This window comes from Capra hircus, chromosome 5, assembly GCF_001704415.2.
Source record: "Capra hircus breed San Clemente chromosome 5, ASM170441v1, whole genome shotgun sequence".
In the NCBI taxonomy this organism is placed as follows: domain Eukaryota; kingdom Metazoa; phylum Chordata; class Mammalia; order Artiodactyla; family Bovidae; genus Capra; species Capra hircus.
Genome location: NC_030812.1, coordinates 43,673,672 through 43,700,977, shown reverse-complemented (window position 1 = coordinate 43,700,977; position 27,306 = coordinate 43,673,672). Strand labels below are relative to the sequence as shown.

Sequence of the window (27,306 nt, the reverse complement as noted above, 5' to 3'; positions counted from 1 at the left end):
TAAAAGATTAATCTTTAGAATATTATTTTGTATGCAGTTAATTTATTTTATACAAATATTTTACATTATAGAATAACCTGTGGTCATTGAATAGAAATTCTTACTACCAAGAGATGCATGAACACTGGTAACTTTTGGTATCCATATCTTCTTTCAGAATCTACATCACTCATGTAAATGAATTAAAGCTATATTATGCACATTTGTATCCACATATGAACATGTAAGCAATGTGTTTCAACATAAAAGAAATTGTACTAAATTTATAGCTTTACAATTTGCTCTTTATTACACAAAACTATTTTTGTTACCAAATACCAATCTTTATTATTTTTTAAGATGAATAGAGTTATACTGTGTAGATGTTCTATAATTTATCAATCCACTTCTTTTTTAACATTTGTTTATTTTTGGCCATGTGAAGTCTTAGTTGCCACAGGCAGGATCTTCATTGTGCCATGCAGGCTTCTTTCTAGTTGGGATGTGCAGGCTTAGCTGCCCTGCAGCATTTGACATCTTCCTTCCCCCAGAGATTGAACCAGCATCCCCTGCACGGGAAAGTACACTCTTAACCACTGGACCATCAGGGAGACCCTCAGTCTATCTCTCACTGTTAAGCACTTAGGCTGTTTTGATTTTCTCCTTTTATATTAACTGCTATGAAACATCTTATACACACATCTTTGGGTACATACCATGACTTTTTTAAGATAAATTTCCATTAGAATTGCTAAGTAAAAAACTCTAGACCTGTTTCTGCTTGTTTGTTTTGTTTTTACACTGCCTAGTAAAAAGGGTTCCTTGTATCACATTAGTTCATAGTTCCTGAACATCTACTGACTTTGGTAAAGGAGAAACAGAATGCTTTATTTCATACCAAAGGAGATGGAATGAAGAAAGAGTTTCCCTCCAACATTCACACAGATACATGGACTTTTAAAAAATAATTTTAGTTGTTCTTTCCTCAGCCTAAGAGAAAGCTGACTTAACCTAAACTTAAAATGAAATTTCTATGAAGATTGTTTTCACTTCTCACCACTTCTTTTTCAGATTTGCTGAAAGATGACATCACTCAAGCTGTAGCAAGTGCAAAGAAGGTTGTCAGTGATCCACAAGGTGTTAGAGCATGGCATGTTTTTTTTCCCCCTTTCCAGTTTTACTGAGATGTAATTAACATACAGCACTGTGAAAGTTTAGGGTGTACAGCATAGTGATTTGATTTATAGTCATCATGAAATGATTATCACAATAGGTTTAGTAAGCATTGATTATCTCATATGGATACAAAATTAGAAAAATAGAAGAAAAAAATTCTGTGTGGGATGAAAAGTCTTAATAATTTACTCTCAACATCCTTTATATACATATAACATATAGCTGTGTTAATTATATTTATCACATTGTATATTGTGTTGTTGTTTAATTGCTAAATCCTGTCCAGTTCTTTCAGGACCCCATGTACTGTAGCCCGCCAGGCTCCTCTGTCCATGGGATTTCCTATTCAAGAATACTGGAGTAGGTTGCTATTTACTTCTCCAGCGGGTCTTCCCGACCCAGGGATCAAACTTGGGTCGCCTGCACTGCAGCTGCAATCTTTTGCCACTCAGCCACCAGGGAAGGTCTGTTGTGCATTACATCCCTACTATTGTCTTATAACTGGAAGTCTATAGTACCTTCCACTGCCTTTGTCCAGTTCCTCACCCCTCACCCCGCCCTAAAGCCCCACTCTGGATAACCACAAATCTGACCACTCTTCTATCAATTTCTTTGTACATTTGTGTTTGAAATATAATGGACCTACAACACTGTGTAAATTAGTCTTTAGAATAAGACTAATCTTATTAGTCTTTAGTTCCTGTTATAGAGCACAGTATGCGTTAAGCACTAAAGAGGAGAGCTGATTCATCCTGCTGTTATGAGAGAATTGAGGGAATATTCCCAAAGACCCTGGTAAAACTGTAGCTTTAGGTTTATGCTAAACAGTGTATTACATAGAAACAACATTTTACCAGATTCAGAAGCTTACTCTTTTACTACTCAATTTTTTTTAGGGAATTTCTAGAGGCTTTACAATTCTCCATATAATACCAATACCTTGTCATATCTCAAAATTAGTTTTGGAATTAAGTAAATGTGGACTGCACTTTGCAGTGCTGTTGTGGATTGCACAAGACTCAACATTTGTGTTCAGCATTCTGTGCCCTAGTGAAGCCTTGGGGGAGATGTGAAGGCCTTGGTATACATGTCTCCAGTTAATAAATAAGCAACACTTGGATCTGTCTGTATCTTGATTTCATGTACTGATTAACTATTTTGTTCTGGCAAAGGAGTTGAAGTATCTATAACACAATGAAGATATGTTTCAACCTTCTTACCATATGTTTCATCTTTTTCTACAGGGTGGCATGGAGAAACAAATGTCAAAACCAAGATCTCAGGAGTCATCTTCAGGGTTGCAGAGCGTAACAGTGGATTTTTCACTTCAGCTCATTTTGTCTCTTTTTGATATAAAGGAAGTAATAGTTGAGTAAAAGGTTACACTACCACTCTTCAAACAAATTATGTTTTTATAGAAGCAAGAGCATGCAGTCTTTCTTCTGAGAGGCTTGGCGTTTACCTCACGTGTTTATTGTTTGATATTAGGCCTACAACATTTTTCAGCTTGCTAACAGAACTAATGCTGGTGAATATTTGTCTAAAATCTTCATTATCAAATGTATCTAGTACATTCAGTTCTTAATCAAAGAAATAACCCAGACTTAATCTTGAATGATACAAGTACGCTCCAGTATTCAACAAAAATATAATGAGTATCTTTAAACAAATTGATCTTAGGCAAAGTCCCACCTGTGTAGGCATGTAAACCTTCATCTGTTCAGTCAAAAGGAGCAGAACAGTGAAAGCACGGAGTCTTAACCATGGGTGTTTGTGTTAGTCACTCAGTCATGTCCACTCTTTGCAACCCCATGGACTATAGCCCGCCCAACTCCTATGTCCATGGAATTCTCCAGGCAAGAATACTGGAGTGGGTTGCCATTTCCTTCTTTAGGGCCTAACCATGGAACCACCAAGGAATTCCCCTCACCTTAACCTCATAAACATAAATTTAAATTGGGCCCTCAAGTCGGCCTAGTCATCTTAGTCACTTCTCTGCAATCCTTCTGTGTTGGTGTCCCCACTCACCAAAACGATGGTCACTAATTTTTTTTTCTTTTCCTTTTTTGACTGTCACTATTTACCTCTCTCTTTTCAAAGTCCCAGCACATACGCCCAACCACTGGCCTTCTACACCTGCATTCAACTAGATGATCTAACCTCATTTCACACTGACAGAACAGAAGCAACTCATACAAATTTTTACCCTCCTGGCCACCGTAATAGAGTTCGCGTCTTTCCCTGGGCCCGCCTTCCCTTCCTTCCCCTTTATGGCTAGGATGAAGGGCCTCTGCTCCAGCCAGTGGCAGTGTCTCCACATGCAGTCCATCACCATGCTGCCCTGGTAACCTGGCTTGTTACACAGAACTCTCCGTGGCCTCTACGTAACCCTCCAACTGCAACGTCATTCTCTGCTCCCTTTCCAGTAACACCTCTGGGGTGCGATATCTATTTCACCCACTCCATGCTCTCACCTCCCTTTGTGTTTTCACCTCTCCTTAATCTGACTGCGGTCCTCACTCAGCTGAAAACGGCTCCAACGTGACTCCTTCCAGGATGCACTGGGGCCAGTTCTAGTGATCAATTGTTTTCTGCTCACCCTACTTGATCTCTCAGCAGCATTTCACAGAGTGAACCACTTCCTATTTCTGAAAAGTTCTTCTTCAGCTCTCCTCCTTTATATTCTGTCTCATTGATGGTTCCTACTCAGCCTTTCTTGGCTGGCTGTTTCTCTGCTGACTGATTTTTAAATGTTGGAGTATCCCAGGGCTCAAGCCTGTAACCATTTTATACATGTTTTACTTATTCTTTTATTTATTCTTTTTTGATGAAGTATAACTTTCAAAGGAATAGTTTTTCCCACTTTTTAAAGAGACTGAAATAATCTCATTCTTTCCCCAAATTTGCAAATACAGTACAACCTTTTATGTTTTCTGAACAGTTTGAGAATACACTGCCAACACAGTGCCCTTGGCTCTGAATCCTTCAGTGTTTAACTCCCACAGAACCTGAAAACGTCATCCAAATCATCAGGTGAACACTGACAAGTTAAGACCACCTAGTCATCTGATCTATGCAATTTCATCGATTGTTCCATAAACCCTTTATTAAAAGGTCCAGTTCAGAATCACATGTCATATGTGGTTGTCATGTTTTCCTGTTTCCTTCAGTCTAGATCACTTCTTCATCTTTTCCATGACGTTTATGACCTTAACCCTTTTGACGACCTCAACCATCTATGGTGTAAAATGGCCTAAGGTTTTTCTGATATTCTCTGGAGTAGATTAGGTTATGTGTCTTTGGCAGGGATGCCACAGATGTGATATCATGCACTCTCATTGTGTCCTTTTAGGTGACATGCAGTTTTGAAATGTTCTGTTATGGATGATGTTCACACTGATCATTTGATTAAGGTAATGTCTGCAAGTCACCTCCACTGTGAGGTACTTGGGAGAGGATGAGGTACTTTGAAATCTGAGAAATTTGAGAAATTTTCTTCCTCATCAAAATGTCAGTTTTTGCATGTACTTATTATATCAGTATGGACCCCTGGCTTCCTACTTTATTCCAATTATAATGAGTCATAATCCATTGCTATCATTTATTTTGATGTTCACGTTGTTCCTTATATTTCTCCTTTCAGAAAGCCTCTGCAAGCTAGCTTCTGCGTCATCTTGACATGACCTCATCATTCTTTGGGCACTTTTTTGTTTTCTGGCACAAGCTATTGTAATGCTCACCTTGTTCTCTTCCTGCTTCAGCCTAGAATCAGGTATTTCTCTAAAAGCTCTTAGCCCTCACAGTTGATAACAGTATTAAAAAACCAGTTCTGGGCACTAGAGTGGCACTGTTCCCATGCCCCATCAAAGGAAAGAGCTAGAAGATGTATGTATTTGCCTAATTTTATCTACTCTAACTGAGTTCATAAAATACCTCCAATTCCAATGCCATATTACAAGGTTAATTGTAGATTTTCTTTTATGTTGATAACTTCCTTGTAATACAGTCAGAAAGCAGGTACCCATTTTTCTTAAAATTCTTAAAGCATATCCTGATCAGTTTGCCTGTATGTAACCAATCTCCCAACACTGCCACACAATGGAATAGATGGTCTCCACTCAGGCTTTGATACTCCTCAGGCAGTCACCCCTTCTTCCACATTGGGACATCTTTACTGCATTTCATCTCTGACATACCATGCTGGGACACTGTTTTTACAGCAAGGAGGGCAAAAAGTTTTTCCTCTTGTTTATGCCCACATTCCCAATACCTAGAACTGTGCCTGTAACGTGATATATGGTCAATAAAAACCAGCTGCTTGAATGAATCTCCCTGAGGATTTAGTATATTCCCCCATGCTGGTCATTCTGAGAGTTTTTTACTCTCCAATCTCACTTCTAGTATAGCAGCTTCTGTGGCTTTAAGGGCCAGGTCTCAAATCTATGTGACCAGTCCCCTGGAGGACAGCAAAGGGGCCCAACTCAGGTGCATCCTAAGATTTCAGGATTCTGGGAGCATTTTGATATGAATCAACAGGAAAGAATGGGTTTATTCATATCAGGATATCCAGGGGTGCATGAAGAATGAGTCAAGGTAGGGGAGAGAGGCTTGAAGAGTAAGAGCTCAGATGCAGAGATAGGATGTATCTGAGAAGCACCAGGACTGAACCATGACAATGGCTGACTGAAGAAACAACCAGAGATTAGCAAAAGTTGGCCTAAGAGAGAAAGCAATTCTTGTTGGAGATTTTGCTTAGTGCTTTTGATAAATGTCGTGTCTTACTTATACCTGTTATTTTAATGCAATCAAGTTCCCAAACCAAATTTTCACCCTTATTTAGAGAACGAAGTAAAAACAGATATGAAAGTTTCATCATTTTTAAAAGAAACTCAATTCCGATGTTGCTTAGTTTCACTTCAGGATATTACTTGAAATGCTGAGTGATATTACAGATTAAAACTGGGCTTTCATGTGGCACTAATTATAGTTGAGCTCTGAGCACATTTCTTCCACTTTTATTTCAGTTCAGTTCAGTTCAGTCGCTCAGTCATATCCAACTCTTTGCAACCCCATGGACTGCAGCACACCAGGCTTCCCTGTCCATCACCAACTCCTAGAGCTTGCTCAAACTCATGTCCATCGTGTCAGTGATGCCATCCAACCACCTCATCCTCTGTCATCCCCTTCTCCTGCCTTCAATCTTTCCCAGCATGAGAGTCTTCTCCAATCACTTGTATTTAGGAGACTTTAAAAATATTTTTTAAAAGTTGCTAAGGAGCTTCCCAGGTGAATCTGCCAGTGCAGGAGATGCAAGAGATGCAGTCACTGGGTTGGGAAAATCCCCTGGAGGAGAGCATGGCAACCTACTTCAGTATCCTACCCAGAGAGTCTCATGGATAGAGGAGCCTGGCAGGCTAGGGTCCATAGCCACACACAGAGTCAGATATGACTGAAGAGACTTAGCAGGCACAAAGGGAATTACTTAAAGTTATAGTCATGAGTGACTAATATCATATATTGATACAATGTTTTCAATTAAATATATGTCTATTAAACAAATTATATTTTAAATCATTTAACAATTTTATGAGGTTATAAGTTAATGTTTATAGTCAGATAGTTCTACAAGATTTTTATGTAACTCCCCATTTTTCCCTCTTCACATGAAACAGTGTTCTACTCTTTTAGCTTAATGTTAGGAAACCTAGGCAGCAGGCACCGCAACTACTGAGCCCCTGGGCGGCAATCACTGAAGCCCACACGCCCTAGAGCCCATGCTCTCCAACAAGAGAAGCCACTGAAATGAGAAGCCTGAGCACCACAACTAGAGTGTAGTCCCCACTTGGTGCAACTAGAGAAAGCCCCTGCGCAGCACAAAGACCCAGCGCAGCCAAAAAATAAATTTAATTAAATTTAAAAACAAATCCTAGGAAGTTCCCTGGTGGCCTACCTGTTAGGTCGGTGCTTTCAGTTCCATTGCCTGGATTCAATCCCTGGCCTGGGAACTGAGATCTCAGAAGCTGTGAGATATGACCCAAAAAAAACAAAACAAACAAAGAATTTTACATTTTCTCCCATGGTTTTATGTATCAGGCTCGTATTGTTCCTGATGTTGGTTCCTAAAGTGGAAGTTAAGGATTAAGTTCTATTTCCTCCTTCTGTATCTCATCACACATGGCACCTTTCCCTAAAACCCATCCTTCCAATGTAATTCCATATACTTTTTAAGATCAATACTCAGTATTTGCATAGTTGTAAATACAATTACTTTCTTCTCTTATGCAAGATTGTATTTTCCCTAGAGCCAGTAGCTGCATATTTGTTATACTGGCTTACCTTTATTTGTATCTATCATTAGTTCAATTCCCAAACTCTAGGGCTCTTTTTTCTTTATTGAGGTATGGTTCATGTACAATATTACTAAGTTTGAGGTGTACGACATAGTGATTCACAGTTTTATAGGTTATATTTCATTTAGTTATTATAAAATATTGGCTATATTCCCTGTATGGTACAATATATCCTTGTAACTTATTTATTTTGGACTGTGCTGCATGGCTTGTGAGATCTTAGTTCCCAAAGCGGGGATCAAACACATGCACCCTGCAGTAGAAGTGATGAATCCTAGCCACTGGACAGTCAAGGAAGTCTCAGTTTATTTTATACATGCTAGTTTGTACCTCGCAATCCCCACTGCTCTATGTCTTCCATTTAAATCTCCTCTAGGTCTTCAGAGGCAATGAGAATTTCATTAGTCTAACCTTGCTCTGAGTTTGTTTTTTTCATTTCTGTTATCATAGCTTTAATTTCCAACAACTCCTTTTCATTTTTGAATATTCTTTTATCATTGTGTCATGTTTGCTATTTCTTATTTTGTATACAGTATTAATATGGGCTATATTTACTATATTTTGTATATAGTAATAATAAGAGCTTCCCTGGGAGCTCAGCTGGTAAAGAATCCACCTGCAGTGCAGGAGTCCCCGGTTCAATTCCTGAGTCTGGAAGATCCCCTGCAGAAGGCATAGGCCACCCACTCCAGTATTCTTGGGCTTCCCTGGTGGCCTGGATGGTAAAGAATCTGCCTGCAATGAGGAAGACCTGGGTTCAATCCCTGGGTTGGGAAGATCCCCTGGAGGAGGGCATGGCAGCCCACTCCAGTATTCTTGCCTGGAGAATCCCCACAGACAGGGGAGCCTGGTGGGCTCTACTCCATGGAGTCACAGAGTTGGACATGACTGAGTGACTAAGCACAGCACACAGCATAGAAATAATAACAGTTTGGTTGTTTTTGGTTTTAGTTGACTTCTCTATGTTTCCTTGTTTGTTTACTGTGGATTATATCTTTCATACCAGAGTCATTTTTCTGTTATTTGGCAATCCTTGGTTATCTACTTAAATTTAAGATTGGGAAACACTACTATTCTTAAGGAACAAAAAAGTAATTCTGTAAATGCTATTGGAAAAATTGATAACTTTTGAGAAGAAAACTTCATTTAGATTGTGCTTCATAGCACTTACCAAAACAAATTCTAGTTTTATTAATGATAGTTAATTGTTTGGGGTTTTTTGGGGTTTTTTGCCACACCATGTGGCATACAGGATCTTATTACCAAACAGGGATCAAACCCATGCCCCGTGCATTGGAAATGCAGTTTTAACTAATGAACTGCTAGGGGAGTCCCTAAATGTTTCTTTAAAATCTATTTACCTGTTTAAAAAGTTAGAGAAATGATTGTCTGTCCTGGCTAAGGCAGACTTTCTAAATTTGAGGTGTTAGAAGAAATTATATTGAAAGAAAGACCAAAAAAAATTTTGCAAGATGTGTATAACTTACACATTTCAAAAGGGCAAAAAAAAAAAAAAAGGAAGAAGGAAATTTGTAGAAAATATGAGGCAGGATTAATATCTTTAAAACAAAAAATTTAAAAAAATAGAATAAAGTTTTAAACTGCAGTTGATAAATGGACAAAAGACATGGACAGACAGATGAAAGAAGAGATGGCTAGTAAATAGAAAGGGAAAGTATTTGACCTTGCTAGTAATTATTAAAATGCAAAACAGATAATAATGGGTGGTTATATTTGTATCAGATAAGCAAAGAAATATTTCATAGTTGGGCCTGTTAAGGATGTGGTGAAACCTGTGTTCTCATGAATTGTTTGTGAGTAGACCTTTTGGGAAAGCAATTTGGGAATGTTAATTAATGATTTAAAAAAGATAGGTACACTTTTGCTTGTATGAGAGCATTATATTCAATATTTGATAATAATATCAGATTTATTGAGTGCTTACTATTTGGCATCATCTAAATCTGTGCCTGTATAAACTCATTTACATCTATAATAATTTTGTTAGGTTATCCATTTGGCAAAGGACACTGAGGCATAGGTTGGTAAGAAGTCTGTAGAAGTTAACATGAGTTAGTGATAGAGCCAGGACTCCTGGGCAGTCCTCAGAGCTTAGGTTCTGAAAACATTGCGATATTTTTAGATAGAGTAATAGTCAAGATGCAGACTGCTCGTTATAAAGCAACATTAAAAGTTTGTAAAGATATTTTTTATTGGTAAACCTGTGGAAATCTACTGAAGCACCAATTATCTAGATTTTAACTGAAATTGCTTCACAAGGAATAACTAAAGTGATAGGGAATCCTTAATGGGAGCTTCAGTTCAGTTCAGTTCAGTTCAGTTGCTCAGTCGTGTCCGACTCTTTGCGACCCCATGAATCACAGCACGCCAGGCCTCCCTCTCCATCACCAACTCCCGGAGTTCACCCAAACTCACATCCATTGAGTCAGTGATGCCATCCAGCCATCTCATCCTCTGTTGTCCCCTTCTCCTCCTGCCCTCAATCCCTCCCAGCATCAGAGTCTTTTCTAATGAGTCAACTCTTCGCATGAGGTGGCCAAAGTATTGGAGTTTCAGCCTCAGCATCAGTCCTTCCAATGAATACCCAGGACTAATCTCCTTTAGGATGGACTGATTGAATCTCCTTGCAATCCAAGGGACTCTCAAGAGTCTTCTCCAACACCACAGTTCAAAAGCATCAATTCTTTGGTGCTCAGCTTTCTTCACAGTCCAACTCTCACATCCATACATGACTATTGGCAAAATCATAGCCTTGACTAGACGGATCTTAGTTGGCAAAGTAATGCCTCTGCTTTTGAATATGCTATCTAGGTTGGTCATAACTTTCCTTCGAAGGAGTAAGCAACTTTTAATTTCATGGTTGCAATTACCTGTACTAAATAAGTGCTTTTACATATCTTAACTTTTTGAATATCCTTAACAATCCTTGGAGGAAGGTACTGTTAGCCCCATTTTGCAGAGAGATTTGATATCTTGCCTCAAGTTACTTAGCAGAGCCAAGATTTAAACCCATGCAGAATCTAGACTGTTAACCAACATATAGAGTTGTATCTCTTTGGGCTTCCCTGGTGGCTTAGAGGCTAAAGCATCCTCCTGGAATGTGGGAGACCTGGATTCGATCCCTGGGTCGGGAAGATCCCCTGGAGAAGGCAAAGGCACCCCACTCCAGTACTCTTGCCTGGACAATCCCATGGAGGGAGGAGCCTGGTAGGCTACAGTCCATGGGGTTGCAAAGAGTCAGACATGACTGATCGGCTTCATTTCACTTCACTTCACAATCTAGTTACATTGTAAGTTACATTGACTTTGCAAAAATAACAATTCTTCTTTGAACTGATTTACTGTAAATTGAGGCTTCATTTGGAAATTTGAAATATTTTATATATATTTATAAACATACACACATATATACATACATATATAATGTATGTATAAGCATTTAATCTAAAGAAACAGAAAACTAAAATAGGCTAAAAGAAGTTTTTAAATGTTTTCCCCTAGGATCTCATTGCTATTTAACCCAGTTCTTCCAATATATGGTACCCTTTAGAATCTTCTGATTTGTCAATAATAAAGTGTAGTGACTAAATCAAACAACAAAAATCCATGTATGTAGTGATGCAATCCTCTGACAAATGAGTTAAAATCAGATCCTCCTGACTAGATTTTTTTTTTAATTTTTATTTTTACTTTATTTTACTTTACAATACTGTATTGGTTTTGCCATACATTGACATGAATCCGCCACAGGTGTACATGAGTTCCCAAACATGAACCCCCCTCCCACCTCCCACCCTATATCATCTCTCTGGATCATCCCCATGCACCAGCCCCAAGCATCCTGTATCCTGTATCAAACATAGACTGGCAATTTGTTTCTTACATGATAGTATGCATGTTTCAGTACCATTCTCCCAAATCATCCCACCCTATCCCTCTCTCTCAGAGTCCAAAAGTCCGTTCTATACATCTGTGTCTCTTTTGCTGTCTCGCATACAGGGTTATCATTACCATCTTTCTAAATTCTGTATATATGTGTTAGTATACTGTATTGGTGGTTTTCTTTCTGGCTTATTTCACTCTGTATAATAAGCTCCAGTTTCATCCATCTCATTAGAACTGATTTAAATGTATTATTTTTAATGGCTGAGTAATACTCCATTGTGTATATGTACCACAGCTTTCTTGTCCATTCGTCTGCTGATGGACATCTAGGTTGACTAGATTTAAAACTACCTGTTACACTCAGGCAGTCCTTGTTGTTTCCCTAATCTTTCTGTACTATTTCCAAGGCCTGCTATATCCAATCATCCAACTTCTTTCTTATTCTTTAAAATTCAGTTCAGATTTTACTACTGCCAAGAAGCCTTCCTTAATGTACACACACACCATTTGCCTTTTTGTAGGACTCCTATCTGCTCTCTTAGCTCCCTGACTACTTCATGACACTGTAATGCATTTTTCCTTCTTATCTGTCTGCTACTTCTGCTGTATCTGCTGTATCCCACCCAGCATCTAACAATGTGTTTTTACTCTGCATGTGTTTTAAATTGATATGGTGGGGGAGGGTTGAGGGGGAACAGGAAGATAAAAATTTCTACATACAAAAAAAGCGCATTGTCAACAAAGTCTATAGACAGACATACCATGAAGAAATAGTGTATTTATACCCCACATGACTTTTTTCTTTGAAGCAGAAACAGCTCCTGCACTTCATTAAAAAAGTCCACTAACCAATAACTGAAAGGCCCCTGCACAGCAAAGGAAACCATCAACAAAATGGAAAGGCAGCTTACTGAATGGGAGGAAATATTTGCAAATTATGTATCTGACAAGTCCAAAATATATTTTTGTTTTTATCAAAAGTACATAAACGCATGCAACTCTGTGGCCAAAAAAAAAGCATAAATTTCAATTAAAACTGAGCAGAAGAGTTAAATAGATATTTTTCTAAAGAAGACATGCAGATGCCAACAGATACACAAACATGCTCAATATCACTAATCATCAAGGAAATGTGAATCAAAAACACAACACACTATCACTTCATATCAGTTAGAAAGTCTATTATCAAAAACACAAGAAATACCAAGGTTGGCAAGGATGTGGACAAAAGGAAACGTTCGTGCAATGTTGATTGGTACAGCCGCATCTAGACTGTATATTGTCACCCTGCTTATTTTACTTCTGTGCAGAGCACATCATACGAAATGACAGGAGGGATGAGGCACAAGCTAGAATCAAGATTGCTGGGAGAGATATCAACAGCTTCAGATATGCAGATGATACCACTCTAATGACAGAAAGTGAAGAGTAACTAAAGAACTCTTGATGAGGGTGAAAGAGGAGGGTGAAAAAGCTAGCTTAAAACTCAACATTCAAAAAATGATTTCATGGCATCTGGTCTCATCACTTCATGGCAAATAGAAGGAGAAAAAGTGGAAGCAGTGACAGATTTTATTTTCTTAAGCTCCAGAATCACAGTGGATAATGACTGCAGCCATGAAATTAAAAGACAATTGCTCCTTGGAAGAAAAACTATGACACACCTAGACAGTGTATTAAAAAGCAGAGACATTACTTTGCAGACAAAGGTGCATATAGCCAGTGCTGTGATTTTTCCAGTAGTCGTGTACAGATGTGAGAGTTGGACCATAACGAAGGCTGAGCGCCAAAGAATTGATGCTTTCAAATTGTGGTGCTGGGAGGACTCTTGAGAGCCCCTTGGACAGCAAGGAGATCAAACCAGTCAATCCTAAAGGAAATCAACCCTGAATATTCTTTGGAAGAACTGATGCTGAAGCTCCAATACTTTGGCCACCTGTTGGGAAGAGCTAACTCATTGGAAAAGACCCTGATGCTGGGGAAGATTGAAGGCAGGAGGAGAAAGGGGCAGCAGAGGATGACATGGTTGGATAGCATCACTGACTCAATGGACATCAGTTTGAGTAAACTCTGGGAGATAGTGAAGGACAGGGAAGCTTGGGGCCCTGCAGTCCATGGAGTTGCAAAGAGTCAGACTTTCCCCCCATTCTTTTTTTTAGTCTATCCCCAGGCTCTACCTTACACCATGGGCCCTGGGGTAAGAGGGAGGGGGAAGTCGAATGATGCCTGGCACAACTAGAAATGCCATCTCGAACCCCCGAGAGGTCCTCTGATAGCAGTTTCAGACCACAGAGAGAGCTTTGTACACCCTCCATAATGCTTATAAAGGTTGCAACACAAAAACATAAAGTGACAAAGTAAAAATTAACAGCCCGTCAGGGAAAAAAATTAACAACCCATCAGGGCAGATAGATAAAAAGTAAGTCAAGTGGCTAGTTATAATTCTACAGAATGCACAAGCATGTATCTGCACTAGGCACAAGCATGGTTTCCATTTTAGGAGCTTTCTAAGATTAATATTATATGATTTCCAAAATCATTTCCTACTTACTGTTGATCTAGGTCGCCAAGATGGGACAGCCAACATGGCCTTAAAAATTAATCACCACTACTATTCAGATTAGATGACTCAAAAGTAGAGGGCTCACCATGTGGATCTGAGCAGGACAGGGGATAGATCAGAAAAAGAATAAGGGGAAAGTCCCATTCTACTTGAAACCTGACATGGGAGAGCATCCCTCCATGAGCCTAGTTGGATTACCCCCAAGAATGTGTTTGTTCATAAAAATAAAGTTCATGGAGGTAGTTTGACTTTTTACATGGTGAAATACAAGTACAAAATACATCGTCATGACTTCTTCTTGCCATTTGTCAACTCTTACTTCTATGTTGGCTTTAATCCAAGTAGATTTCCTCTAACCCAAGTGTACACAGAACCATTTTACACCCACCATGATGCTTATGATTATTTGCTTATTTTTGTTAATTTTGCCTGCATTGTGTCTTCATTGCTGTGTGAGAGCTTTCTCTAGTTGTGGTGAGTGGAGGCTACTCTGTGCTGAGGTCCATTGGCTTCTCACCGCAGTGGCTTTTCCTGTTGCAGAGCACAGGTTCCAGGCATGTGGGCTTCAGTAGTCATGGCTCATGGGCTCTAGAATGCTGGCTCAGTGGATGTAATGCATGGGCCGTGTTGCTCTGTGGCATGTGGGATCCTCCCAGACCAGAAATGGACCCCATGTTCTCTGCATAGGCAGGTGGACTCTTAATCTCTAGACCACCAGGTCAGCCCTGGATGCCTAAAATTTTAAAGAAAACAAAAATAAGTTGGTGAGGATGTGGGGAAATTGGAACCCTCATACATTGCTGATAGGATGTAAAATCGTACAGCCACTTTGAAAACTGGTTTGGCAATTCCTCAAAGAGTTGGTTGCTTTAATGGCCCAGCAAGTACTCTCCTAAATGTGTACCCAAGAGAAATGAAAATATTCACATAAAACTTGAATGTACCTGTATGTTTGAGGCAGAATTATGTGTGATAGTCTCTGGAGAAGGAAATGGCAGCCTACGCCACTATTTTTGCCTGGAGAATTCCATGGACAGAGAAGCCTGGCAGGCTACAGTCCACGGGGTCACAAAGAGTCAGACATGGCTGAGTGACTCTCACTCACTCACTCATGCATTTGAGTGAAAAAAGAAACCCCAAATAGTCATCAGCTGATGAGCAAATGAATAAAAGTAATATATCTAAACAATAGAATAGTATACAGCCGGAAAAAAGGAAGTAAGTATTAATTGTGCTATACAATGAGGAATCTTGAAAATATAGGCAAAGTGAAAAGCCAGACACAAAAGCAACAAGCTGTATGTACGGATGAGGAGTTGCTTCAGTCACATCCGACTCTTTGTGACCCTATGGACTGTAGCTTGCCAGGCTCCAGGATTCTCCAGGCAAGAATACTGGAGTGGGTTGCCAGGCCCTCCTCCAGGGGATTTTTCTAACCCAGGGATCAAACAAATCCAAATCTCTTACGTCTCCTGCATTGGCATGCAGGTTCTCTAACACCAGCATCACCTGGGAAACACACTATATTTCCATTCATGTGAAATACCCAGAATAGGGAAATCTGTTAACAACAACAACAACAAAAAAAAATAATTGTTTAGGATGGGGACAGGGGGATTACTATTTGGGGTGATAAAATGTTCTGGAATGAGTGGTGATGATTCAATAATCCTGAACATATGACAAAAACTCACACTTGTAATTTTTTCTCAGTTGTACATTTTAAAAATGTTCCCAATGAACACTGTGTGAATTTTACATCAAGAAAAATTTTTATACAGTCAACTGTCAAATTTTGTTTAAAATTACAAAAATTTAAAAAATATTCTACAAGGTCTTGATTTCTATTTCCCCATTCTTCTACAAGTAGAAGAGAATATTTTCCAAAGATTGATTACTTCATTAAGATAAAGACAAAGAATAAGAAAAGGAAACTTGTCCAGTTAGGCAACTCTGTTCTTTTTTTAAAAAAAAAAACACTATAACAGACTTTAGTTCAGTTCAGTTCAGTTCAGTTCATTCTCTCAGTCGTGTCTGACTATTTGCAACCCCTTGAACTATAGCACGCTAGGCCTCCCTGTCCATCACCAACCCCCAGATTTTACCCAAACTCATGTCCTTCGAGTTGGTAATGCTATCCAACCATCTTTCCCTCTGTCATCCCCTTCTCCTCCTGCCCTCAATATTTCCCAGCATCAAGGTCTTTTCAAATGAGTCAATTCTTCAATAAGCAGGGTGATAATATACAGCCTTGATGTACTCCTTTTCCTATTTGAAACCAGTCTGTTGTTCAATGTCCAGTTCTAACTATTGCTTCCTGACCTGCATACAGGTTTCTTAAGAGGCAGGTCAGGTGGTCTGGTATTCCCATCTCTTGAAGAATTTTCCACAGTTTATTGTGATCCACAGTCAAAGGCTTTGGCATAGTCAATAAAGCAGAAATAGATGTTTTTCTGGAACTCTCTCACTTTTTTGATGATCCAGTGGATGTTGGCAGTTTGATCTCTGGTTCCTCTGCCTTTTCTAAAACCAGCTTGAACATCTGGAAGTTCACGATTCACGTATTGCTGAAGCCTGGCTTGGAGAATTTTGAGCATTACTTTACTAGCGTGTGAGATGAGTGCAATTGTGCGGTAGTTTGAGCCTTCTTTGGCATTGCCTTTCTTTGGGATTGGAATGAAAACTGACCTTTTCCAGTCCTGTGGCCACTGCTGTGTTTTCCAAATTGGCTGGCATATTGAGTGTAGCACTTTCACAGCATCACCTTTCAGGATTTGAAATAGCTCCACTGGAATTCCATCACCTCCACTAGCTTTGTTGTAGTGATGCTTTCTAAGGTCCACTTGACTTCAGATTCCAGGATGTCTGGTTCTAGGTGAGTGATCACACCATTGTGATTATCTGGGTCATGAAGATCTTTTTTTCTGTCTACAGTTCTGTGTATTCTTGCCACCTCTTCTTAATATCTTCTGCTTCTGTTAGGTCCATACCATTTCTGTCTTTTATAGAGCTTATCTTTGCATGAAATGTTCCCTTGGTATCTCTAATTTTCTTGAAGAGACCTCTAGTCTTTCCCATTCTGTTGTTTTCCTCTATTTCTTTGCATTGATCGCTGAAGAAGGCTTTCTTATCTCCCCTTGCTATTTTTGGAACTCTGCATTCGACGCTTATATCTTTCCTTTGCTCCTTTGCCTTTCCCTTCTCTTCTTTTCACAGCTATTTGTAAGGCCTCCCCAGTTCAGTTCAGTTCAGTTCAGTTCAGTCGCTCAGTCATGTCCGACTCTTTGCGACCCCATGAATCGCAGCACGCCAGGCCTCCCTGTCCATCACCAACTCCCAGAGTTCACTCAGATTCACGTCCATCGAGTCAGTGATGCCATCCAGCCATCTCATCCTCAGTCGTCCCCTTCTCCTGCCCCCAGTCCTTCCCAGCATCAGAGTCTTTTCTAATGAGTCAACTCTTCGCTTGAGGTGGCCAAAGTACTGGAGTTTCAGCTTTAGCATCATTCCTTCCAAAGAAATCGCAGGGTTGATCTCCTTCAGAATGGACTGGTTGGATCTCCTTGCAGTCCAAGGGACTCTCAAGAGTCTTCTCCAACACCACAGTTCAAAAGCATCAATTCTTCGGCACTCAGCCTTCTTCACAGTCCAACTCTCACATCCATACATGACTACTGGAAAAACCATAGCCTTGACTAGTCGGACCTTAGTTGGCAAAGTAATGTCTCTGCTTTTGAATATGCTATCTAGGTTGGTCATAACTTTTCTTCCAAGGAGTAAGCGTCTTTTAATTTCATGGCTGCAATCACCATCTGCAGTGATTTTGGAGCCCCCAAAAATAAAGTCTGACACTGTTTCCACTGTTTCCCCATCTATTTCCCATGAAGTGATGGGACTGGATGCCATGTTCTTCATTTTCTGAATGTTGAGGCCTCCCCAGACAGCCATTTTTCTTTTTTGCATTTTTGCATTTCTTTTCCATGGGGATGGTCTTCATTCCTGTCTCCTGTACAGTGTCACAAACCTCTGTCCACCAGGCACTCTATCTATCAGATCTAGCCCCTTAAATCTATTTCTCACTTCCACTGTATAATCATAAGGGATTTGGTTTAGATCATACCTGAATGGTCTAGTGGACTTCCCTACTTTCTTCAATTTAAGTCTGAATTTGGCAATTAGGAGTTTTGACCTGAGCCACAGTCAGCTCCCAGTCTTATTTTTGCAGACTGTATAGCGCTTCTTCATCTTTGGCTGCAAAGAATATAGTCAGTCTCATTTCAGTGTTGACCATCTGGTGATGTCCATGTGTAGAGTCTTCTCTTGTGTTGTTGGAAGAGGGTGTTTGCTATGACTAGTGCATTCTCTTGGCAAAATTCTATTAGCCTTTGCCCTGCTTCATTCCGTATTCCAAGGCCAAATTTGCCTGTTACTCCAGGTGTTTCTTGACTTCCTACTTTTGCATTCCAGTCTCTTATAATGAAAAGGACATCTTTTTTAGGTGTTAGTTCTAAAAGGTCTTGTAGGTCTTCATAGAACCATTCAACTTCAGCTTCTTCAGTGTTACTGGTTGGGGCATAGACTTGTATTACTGTGATATTGAATGGTTTGCCTTGAAAACAAACAGAGATCATTCTGTCCTTTTTGAGATTGCATCCAAGTACTGCATTTCAGACTCTTTTGTTGACCATAATGGTTACTTCATTTCTTCTGAGGGATTCCTGCCCACAGTAGTAGATATAATGGTCATCTGAGTTAAATTCACCCATTCCAGTCCATTTTAGTTCGCTGATTCCTAGAATGTCGATGTTCACTCTTGCCATCTCCTGTTGACCACTTCCAATTTGCCTTGATTCATGGACCTGACATTCCAGGTTCCTATGCAATATTGCTCTTTACAGCGTCGGACCTTGCTTCTGTCACCATAGTTCATCATCAAAGCCAGTTTTGTTCCTTAAAATGTCTGTTAAAAATGGCACCCCAAACAAGGAAAAGAGAATAAAATAGTCAGGAATGAGATAGGAGGATATCATAGTTCTTGCAGATAGTAAAAAATGTTGTCAGCAACTTGAATAGGTATAAAACTTCTGAAGAAAATATTAGCAAGTTAACTCAATATATGGTGGTGTTGGAGAAGACTCTTGAGAGTCCCTTGGATTGCAAGGACATCCAACCAGTCCATTCTAAAAGAGATCAGTCCTGGGTGTTCATTGGAAGGACTGATGTTGAAGCTGAAACTCCAATACTTTGGCCACCTGATTGGAAGGGCTGACTCATTTGAAAAGACACTGATGTTGGGAAAGATTGAAGGTGGGAGGAGAAGGGGATGACAGGATAAGATGGTTGGATGGCATCACCAACTCGATGGACATGGGTTTGGGTGGACTCCAGGAGTTGGTGATGGACAGGGAGGCCTGGCATGTTGTGGTTCATGGAGTTGCAAAGAGTCGGAAATGACTGAGTAACTGAACTGAACTGAACTGAACTAACTTAATATATACAAACGTTACTACATGAACAAATTGAGTTTAAGATATAGCACAATATCGGTTTAATATAACTTTCCACACTAATTTTATAAAGGTGAAAAATTGTCTGATTATTTTGTTGTACTAGAAAGTATTGATTGGGATTAGCATTGGTCATGATAGTAACTCTTATTATACTAGGAAGAAAAGAAAAGAAAGTTTTCTTAATCTGAAAAAGATATCCACCCAAAAGTCTACAGTATAGTTTACATATGTGGCCTCCAAATCTGTAATTAAAGCCTGTGTCCTGTCAAAGGTCATCCTGACCTCATTCAGACCTCTGCTGTTCCATTCGGCACTTAATTGCTCATCTTCTCTATGATTTCATCAAAATTGATAGAATAAAAGAAAACTGAAGGGAATACTTTTTATGTTTAATACTATATAGAGTGCCTAAAAAGACATTATGAGCAGGTTAAATATCATTATGATTTTAAGTTAGAATTGCCTGAGATCATACCTGTATTGAGAGAAATGCAGAATTGGAAGAAAGGGTCAGTTTCAGAAGACAGGCCAAGGGCAAGATCTAGGGCAAGCTGAGAGGATGAGTAGCTGTCATAGGTCCAAGGATGCTATGTCCAGAGCCCAGGAAATGCAAGCCCACTGCGAGAGGCAGGGCTATTGTTTCCTTGGAGGACAGAGGCTAACTAAGGTACTACTCTAGGCAGCTCTCTAAAGAAGACCGAAGTGTAAGTCTCATTTTTCTAAGCAGTGTGGTAGGTGTTACTATCATTATTTTATAGATAGGAGATTAAGGAATTATAGCTAGATGCTGAGTCAACGAGCAGTGTGACTCAGACCATCTTTCTGCCACAGTAATACTTATATTTAAAGACTCAGCATTTTTAATTGTCTGATGCTCATGCCTAAATATTTGTCAAATCTCCTTTAACTACTTGGGGAAATTTAAAGAGTACTTATGAACATCAGATGGCATGAATGTGAAACAATGAGGTAAGAATCTTGCTAACCATTAGTAACATGGAAAGAAAATTCTGGTGTTAAGTCCTGTTGGATGGAATATTAAAGAACAGATATTTGAAATTTCTCGTAGAAGTCATTTCAGGTACCTGTTCCTTGGCATTACCCTGCCGCTGCTGCTGCTAAGTCGCTTCAGTCGTGTCCAACTCTGTGTGACCCCACAGATAGCAGCCCACCAGGCTCCACCACCCCTGGGATTCTCCAGGCCAGAACGCTGCAGTGGGTTGCCATTTCCTTCTCCATGGCATTACTCTACATGTCTCCAATTTGATTTTTGTCTTTGCTGTTATATATGTATTTAAAATTTTTGTATATTTATTTGGGGCTGGGCTAGGTCTTTGCTGCTGCTAGGGCTTTTCTCTAATTGTGGGAAGCAGGGGCTACTCTCCAGTTACTGTGCTCAGGCTTCTCATTGTGGCAGCTTCTCTTGTTGTGGAGCACTGGCTCTGGGGTGTATGGGCTTCAGTAGTTGAGCTCCCGGGCTCTAGACCACAGGCTCAATAGTTGTGGTGCATGGGCTTAGTTGCAGCAAATGGAATCTTTCTAGATCAGGGATTACACCCTATATCTCCTGCATTGGTAGGTGGATTCTTAACCACTGAGCCTCCAGGGAAGCCTTGTCTTTGCTTTTTAAGAAAATAGTTATAGTTCATATTCTGAAGATTGAAACCAAAGAAAATGAGACCAGACAGGTACTATCCAGAAAACAATGAGTAAATATTTTTCTGAAGTTGGAAAGTTCTTTTAAAGCAGGGTGGGGAACTCAGAGATCATAAAATTCTAGATTTCAAAGGAGTTTAGGAATCTCCTGGGATTTGATTTAAAATGATCTGGGGAATGGGAGATGGCAGAGGGAATAGGGCTCATAGATAAAGCAAGGTAGACCATATGTTCAATTTTTGAAGCTAGGCAATGGGACATGGGAATTATTTCCTCTACTTTTGTATATGCTACAGATTTTCCATAATAAAAGGGGCTTTTTAAAATTAAGTCTGTTTTTTTTTAAATTTAAATTTCTTTTCTTGGAATGTAGTTGCTTTCCAATGTTGTGTTAGTACCTGCTGTACTTTAAAGTGAACTAGCTCTATGTATACATGTATCCCCTCATGGTCCTTCCTCACACCCCATCCCATCCATCTAGGTCACCACAGAGGACCGAGCTGAGTTCCCTGCATTGTACAGTAGGTCGCCACTAGGTATCTGTTTTACACGTGGCAGTGCACACACACCAATCTTGATCTCCCAGTTCGTCTCACTGACATCCCACCCCCATGTCCATAAGTCCTTTCCCTCTGTGTCTGTCTCTATTCCTGTCCTGCAAACAGATTTATCTGCCATTTTCCTAGATTCCACATACAAGTATATTTGTTTTTCTCTTTCTGACTTTACCCTGTATGTCACACTCTGGGCCCATCCACTTATCTACAAATGACTTATTTCTGTTCTTTTTTATGGCTGAGTAACATTTCATTGTGTATATGTACCCCATCTTCTTTATCCATTCATCAGCCAATGGACACTTAGGTTGCTTCCATGTCCTGGCTATTGTAGACAGTGCTGCAGTCAACACTGGGGTTCACGTGTCTCTTAGAATTACAATTTTCTCAAAGCCTGTGCCCAGTAATGGGATTGCTGGATCATATGGTAGTTCTATTTTTAGTTTTTTAAGAAACGTCCATATTGTTCTCCATAATGGCTGTTAGTCTACATTCTCACCAACAGTGCAAAAGAGTTCCCTTTTCTCCACACCCTCTCCAGCATTTATTGTTTGTAGATTTTTTTTGATGCTGGCCATTCTGATCATGTGAGGTGATACCTTATTGTAGTTTTGATCTGCATTTTTCTAATAATTAGTGATGTTGAGCATCTTTTCATGTGTCTTTTTGTTGCAATGGTAAATGGGATTGTTTCCTTAACTTTATTTTCTGCTTTTTCATTGTTAGCATACAGGAATGCAAGAAATTTCTGTGCATTCACTTTTGAATCGTGCAGCTTTATCAAATTCAGTGATTAGCTATGGTAGTTTTCTGGTGACAGCTTTAGAATTTTCTTCATATAGTATCATGTCATCTGCAAACAGTGACAGTTTTACTACTTCTTTTTCAATTCGGATTCCTTCTACTTCTTTTTCTTCTCTGATTGCTGTGGCTAGGACTATCAAAACTATGTTGAATAATGGCGAGAGTAGACATCCTTGTCTTGCTCCTTATCTTAAAGGATATGTTTTTGGTTTTTCACCATTGAGAATGATGTTTGCTGTGGGTTTGTTGTTTATGTCCTTTATTATGTTAAGGTAGGTTCCCTCTCTGCCTACTTTCTAGAGAGGTTTTATCATAAACGTGTATTGAATTTTCTCAACTGCTTTTCCTGTACCTATTGAGATGATCTTATGGTTTTTATTCTTTAATTTGTTAGTATGGTATGTCACATTGATTGATTTGTGTACATTGAAGGGTCCTTGTATCACTGGGATCCAACAATCCTGGTATGATTCTTTTAATGTGTTTCTGGATTCTGTTTGCTAGTTATTTTGTTGAAGATTTTTGTGTCCATGTTCATCAGTGATATTGGTCTTTTAATTTTGATTTAATTTAAAATTTATTGGTCTTTCATTTTTTGGTGATATCTTTGTCTGGTTTTGGTATCAGAGTAATGGTGGCCTCATAGAATGAGCTTGGGAGTGTTCCTTCCTCTGCAATTTTTTGCAAAAGTTTGAGAAGGATGCATGCTAATTCTTCTCTGAATGTTTGTTAGAACTTGCCCATGAAGCCATCTGGTCCTGGACATTTGTTACATAGCAAACACTAACATAGAATTGTAAAGGAATTAAGGTGAAGTCACTCAGTCATGTCCGACTCTTTGTGACCCCGTGGACTGTAGCCTACTAGGCTCCTCCGTCCATGGGATTCTCCAGGCAAGAATACTGGAGTGGGTTGCCATTTCCTTCTCCAGGGGATCTTCCCGTCGCAGGGACTGAACCCAGGTCTCCCACATTGGAGGCAGACGATTTAACTTCTGAGCCACCAGGGAAGCCCAAAAATCAATTTAAAAAAAACGCTAAGCAAAATCTTTAGAGACATTGCTTTCCCTCTTGGGCCAGCTTTTACTAATCTGTCCTCGCATGGCTGATCACATAGACTTGAGACCTGACCCTTGGAGCCTCAGAAGCTGCTGTACTGGAATCATGTGGGATGAGAAAGTAAGAAAGCTATCGCAATGCCCAGCTTGGGGGAATATGCTAAATAATTGGAGAGATTGATTCAATCAACTGATATTTATTGGTCATGTATCATGTTATGGGCACTGTTATAGGTGTTTGGAATATGGATGTAAACAGGATTAAAAAATTTCTGCCCACCTTCCTGTAAGGACAGTGGCCAAACATGATGTGTTAGAGATATAACACAGTAGAGAAGGTGTCCAGATGTGGAAGAAGAGGTGACCCAATGAGAGGTATCAACGACTGTGTGGAAAGCATCTATTCCATAGTATGGCAGTGTTGAAAGATTGATTACATATAGGCAAATTGATCAAATCTTTGCATATGCTCAGATACATTTAAAGATATTAAAGACAGTGGGAGCTTGGTTTCTCACTGTCATACTATGGAGTTAGTGAAAGTGAAGTCGCTCAGTCGTGTCCAACTCTTTGCGACCCGTGAACTGTAGCCCACCAAGCTCCTCCATCCAAGGGATTCTCCAGGCAAGAATATTGGAGTGGGTTGCCATTTCCTTCTCCAGGGGATCTTCCCGACCCAGGGATTGAATCCAGGTCTCCCACATTGCACTATGGATTTACCAACATAGAAAAGGAAATTTAATTAATAACTACAGTTAACCTTGTAGTGTGAGATTGGAATAGGACGTATTATATGAATTCAGTTTAAATAGATAAGATTATGTAATTACATACATTCTCCAGCTCTATCCATGGACGGAACCTGGGAACAGTGATACTCTAGTGCCCAGTGCTTAGTTTTTTAAATATCATTGTCCTCTGTGAGGAATAAGGGCTTTTTGGCAAAATACCTGATTCCAGGCTGAAGGAGGAAAAGAACAAGGTGACTCTTAGAACATCCCGTGATAGAAAACAAACAGGTGCCCAGAGAATGATGGGGACAAGTCAAAATGACAAAGTTAGCTGGCAGAGACTCTCATGGCCAAATCAGGGACAATATGAACATCAAAATAAATGATAGCAATGAATTATGATTCATTGTAATTGGAGTAAAGTAGGAAACCAGGGGTCCATACTGATATAACGTGTGCTTGCCTGTTCTTTGCAACCCTATGGACTACAGGCCACGAGGCTCCTCTGTCCTTGGAATTCTCCAAGCAAGAATACTGGAGCATATAACCAGTCCCTTCTCTAAGGGATCTTCCTGACCCAGGGATCAAACTCATGTCTCTTGCGTCTCTTGCATTGGCAGACAAATTCTTTATCGCTGAGTCACTGGGGAAGCCCATGCTGATATAATAAGTAAATATAAAAAAAAATTTTGTTGTGCAACAACATTTCTCAAAGTACCTACCCCTCTCCCAAATACTTTACAGTGGAGGTGATTTGCAGGCATCACCTTAATCAAATGATCAATGAGAATGTCATCAGTAGTAGAACATTTCAGAACTGCATGTCATTGAAAGGATGCATTGGGAAGAACACAGTATCACATCTGTGGTATCCCTGCCAAAGGTGCATAACCTAATCTACTCCAAAGAATAACAGAAAAACCTTAGGCTGTTTTACACAATGACTGGTTGAGGTCTTCAAAAGGGTTAAAGTCATAAAAGTCAAGGCAAAGGTGAAGTGAACTAGACTGAAGGAAACTGAAAAACATGACAGCCAAATTATAACACTTGATTCTGAATTAGACCTTTTCACTAAGAAGGATTTATGGGACACTTGATGAAATGGCATAGGATCAAATGATTAGGTGGTCCTAATTTGTCAGTGTTCACCTCCTGGTTTGGATGATGTTTTGAGGAGTTACACACTGAAGAATTCAGAGCCACTGGTCACCATGTTGGCAGTGTATTCTCAAACTGTTCAGAAAACATAGAAGGCTGCACTGTACTTGAAAATTTGGTGGGAAACTGAGATTATTTCAGACTTCAAAAAGAAAAGTGAAAGTTGCTCAGTCATTTCCAATTCTTTGTGACCCCATGGACTATACAGTCCATGGAATTCTTCAGGCCCAAATACTGGAGTGGGTAGCCTTTCCCTTCTCCAAGGGATCTTCCCAACCCAAGGATCAAACCTAGGTCTCCCACACTGCACGCAGATTCTTTACCAGCTGAGCCACAAGGGAAGCCTAAGAATACTGAAGTGGGTAGCCTATCCCTTCTCCAGCAGATCTTCCCAACCCAGGAATCCAACTGGGGTCTCCTGCCTTGCAGGCAGATTCTTTACCAACTGAGCTATCAGAGAAGCACTTCAAAAAGTAGAAAACACTCTCTTTCGAAAGAGACAAACATATGAATAGATAAAACATGTCTATCTTATGGTTATAGGCTTCAGCCCTGGGATGCTCCAACATTTAAAAATCGATCAGCAGAGAAACAGCCAGCCAAAAAGGGCTGAGAAGAAACCATCAGTGAGGCAGAATATAAAGCAGGAGAAGCTGAGGAAGAAAAAGTTTTCAGAAGTAGCAAGTGATCCACTCTGTCAAATCCTGCTGAGAGATCAGGTAGGATGAACAGAAACCAGGTGATCACTAGAACTGGCCCCAAGGCATCCTGGGAGGAGTCATGTTGGAGGCGTTTTCAGCTGAGTGAGGACAGCAGTCAAATGAAGAAGAGATGAAAAGAGAAAGGGAGGTGAGGACGTGGAGTGAGTGAATATAGATATCTCACCCTAGAAGTGTTTTTATAAAAGGGAGTCGAAAATGTTGTAGTTGGTTGCAGGGGTTAATAGTAAGCCACACGTTGCTCTGGCTAAGCCATGAGAAAATCACCATGGGAAAAGAATAAAAGCAAAATATAACAATGCAGCATAACCCAAACAAAAGCACATCAGGTTGATTAGTTGGGGTCATCATGCCCTGCTAATCTAAGGAAAAACATGATGTGGCCCTTGGAACACCAGGTCAGCGCAAGTTCAGATCACTGCTTGTGCACACACCTAGATGTTTTCCCAAGATGTTTTCCATATGCAGGTCTATGCCCTCCAGCTAGACGATACCCCTTGTATAAGAAAATAACAAAGATAGTTTAAAGTCATCAATAAAATGGGAGACATGACTGGGGACACAGGAGGCTGACTTCATCGCCGCACCACAGATGCTTTCTGTTGCCAAGACACTAAATAAAAGTGATGCTCCGAAGAACAGGGCTCTTGATCTAAGAGGTCTTGAGTCCCCTGGTCCCATCTTTAAAACTTTAATTCTGACTCTAGTTCATTGTTCCCAAACTCTGCATCTACCACTTTTGATCCCTTCCTGCTGCACTGGCCGAAGCAGTTAGAGGGTTATATAGAGCCTATGGAGAGTTCTTTGTAAGATGAAACGTTACCAGGGCAGCTCATTCAGTGATGGGGATGATCCAGCAAAGGGGAAGAAATTCAGGATGCAGGAAACCCTCAGCCTAAACTGGGGTAGAGAGAGGGCTGTGATGAAGACTGTATTTGGAGACTGTCATTTGAGGAGCAGAGGCCCTTCATCCCAGTGATAAAGGGGAAGGAAGGGAGGATGGGCCCAGGGAAAGATGTTAGCCCTGTTATGCTGGCCAGGAGGGGAGGATTCTGTATAAGGTTGCTTCTCTTCTGTCAGTGTGATATCATCTGACAGATGACTTAACTGTAAGACAGACTCAAAAGTCATCTGCTGAGA

At 40.0% G+C, this 27,306-nt stretch overlaps 1 protein-coding gene across 1 annotated transcript in view; it reads left to right on the top strand.

Moving 5' to 3' along the window:
- Positions 1–27,306, top strand: part of LOC102185900 (lysozyme C, milk isozyme) — a 32,014-nt gene that overhangs the window by 4,029 nt on the left and 679 nt on the right. The window contains exons 3-5 of the mRNA XM_018049034.1: positions 1,051–1,116; positions 2,400–2,462; positions 25,991–26,166. Coding sequence (XP_017904523.1) covers positions 1,051–1,116; positions 2,400–2,462; positions 25,991–26,166 — 305 coding nt within the window. The remainder of the gene's footprint in view (positions 1–1,050; positions 1,117–2,399; positions 2,463–25,990; positions 26,167–27,306) is intronic.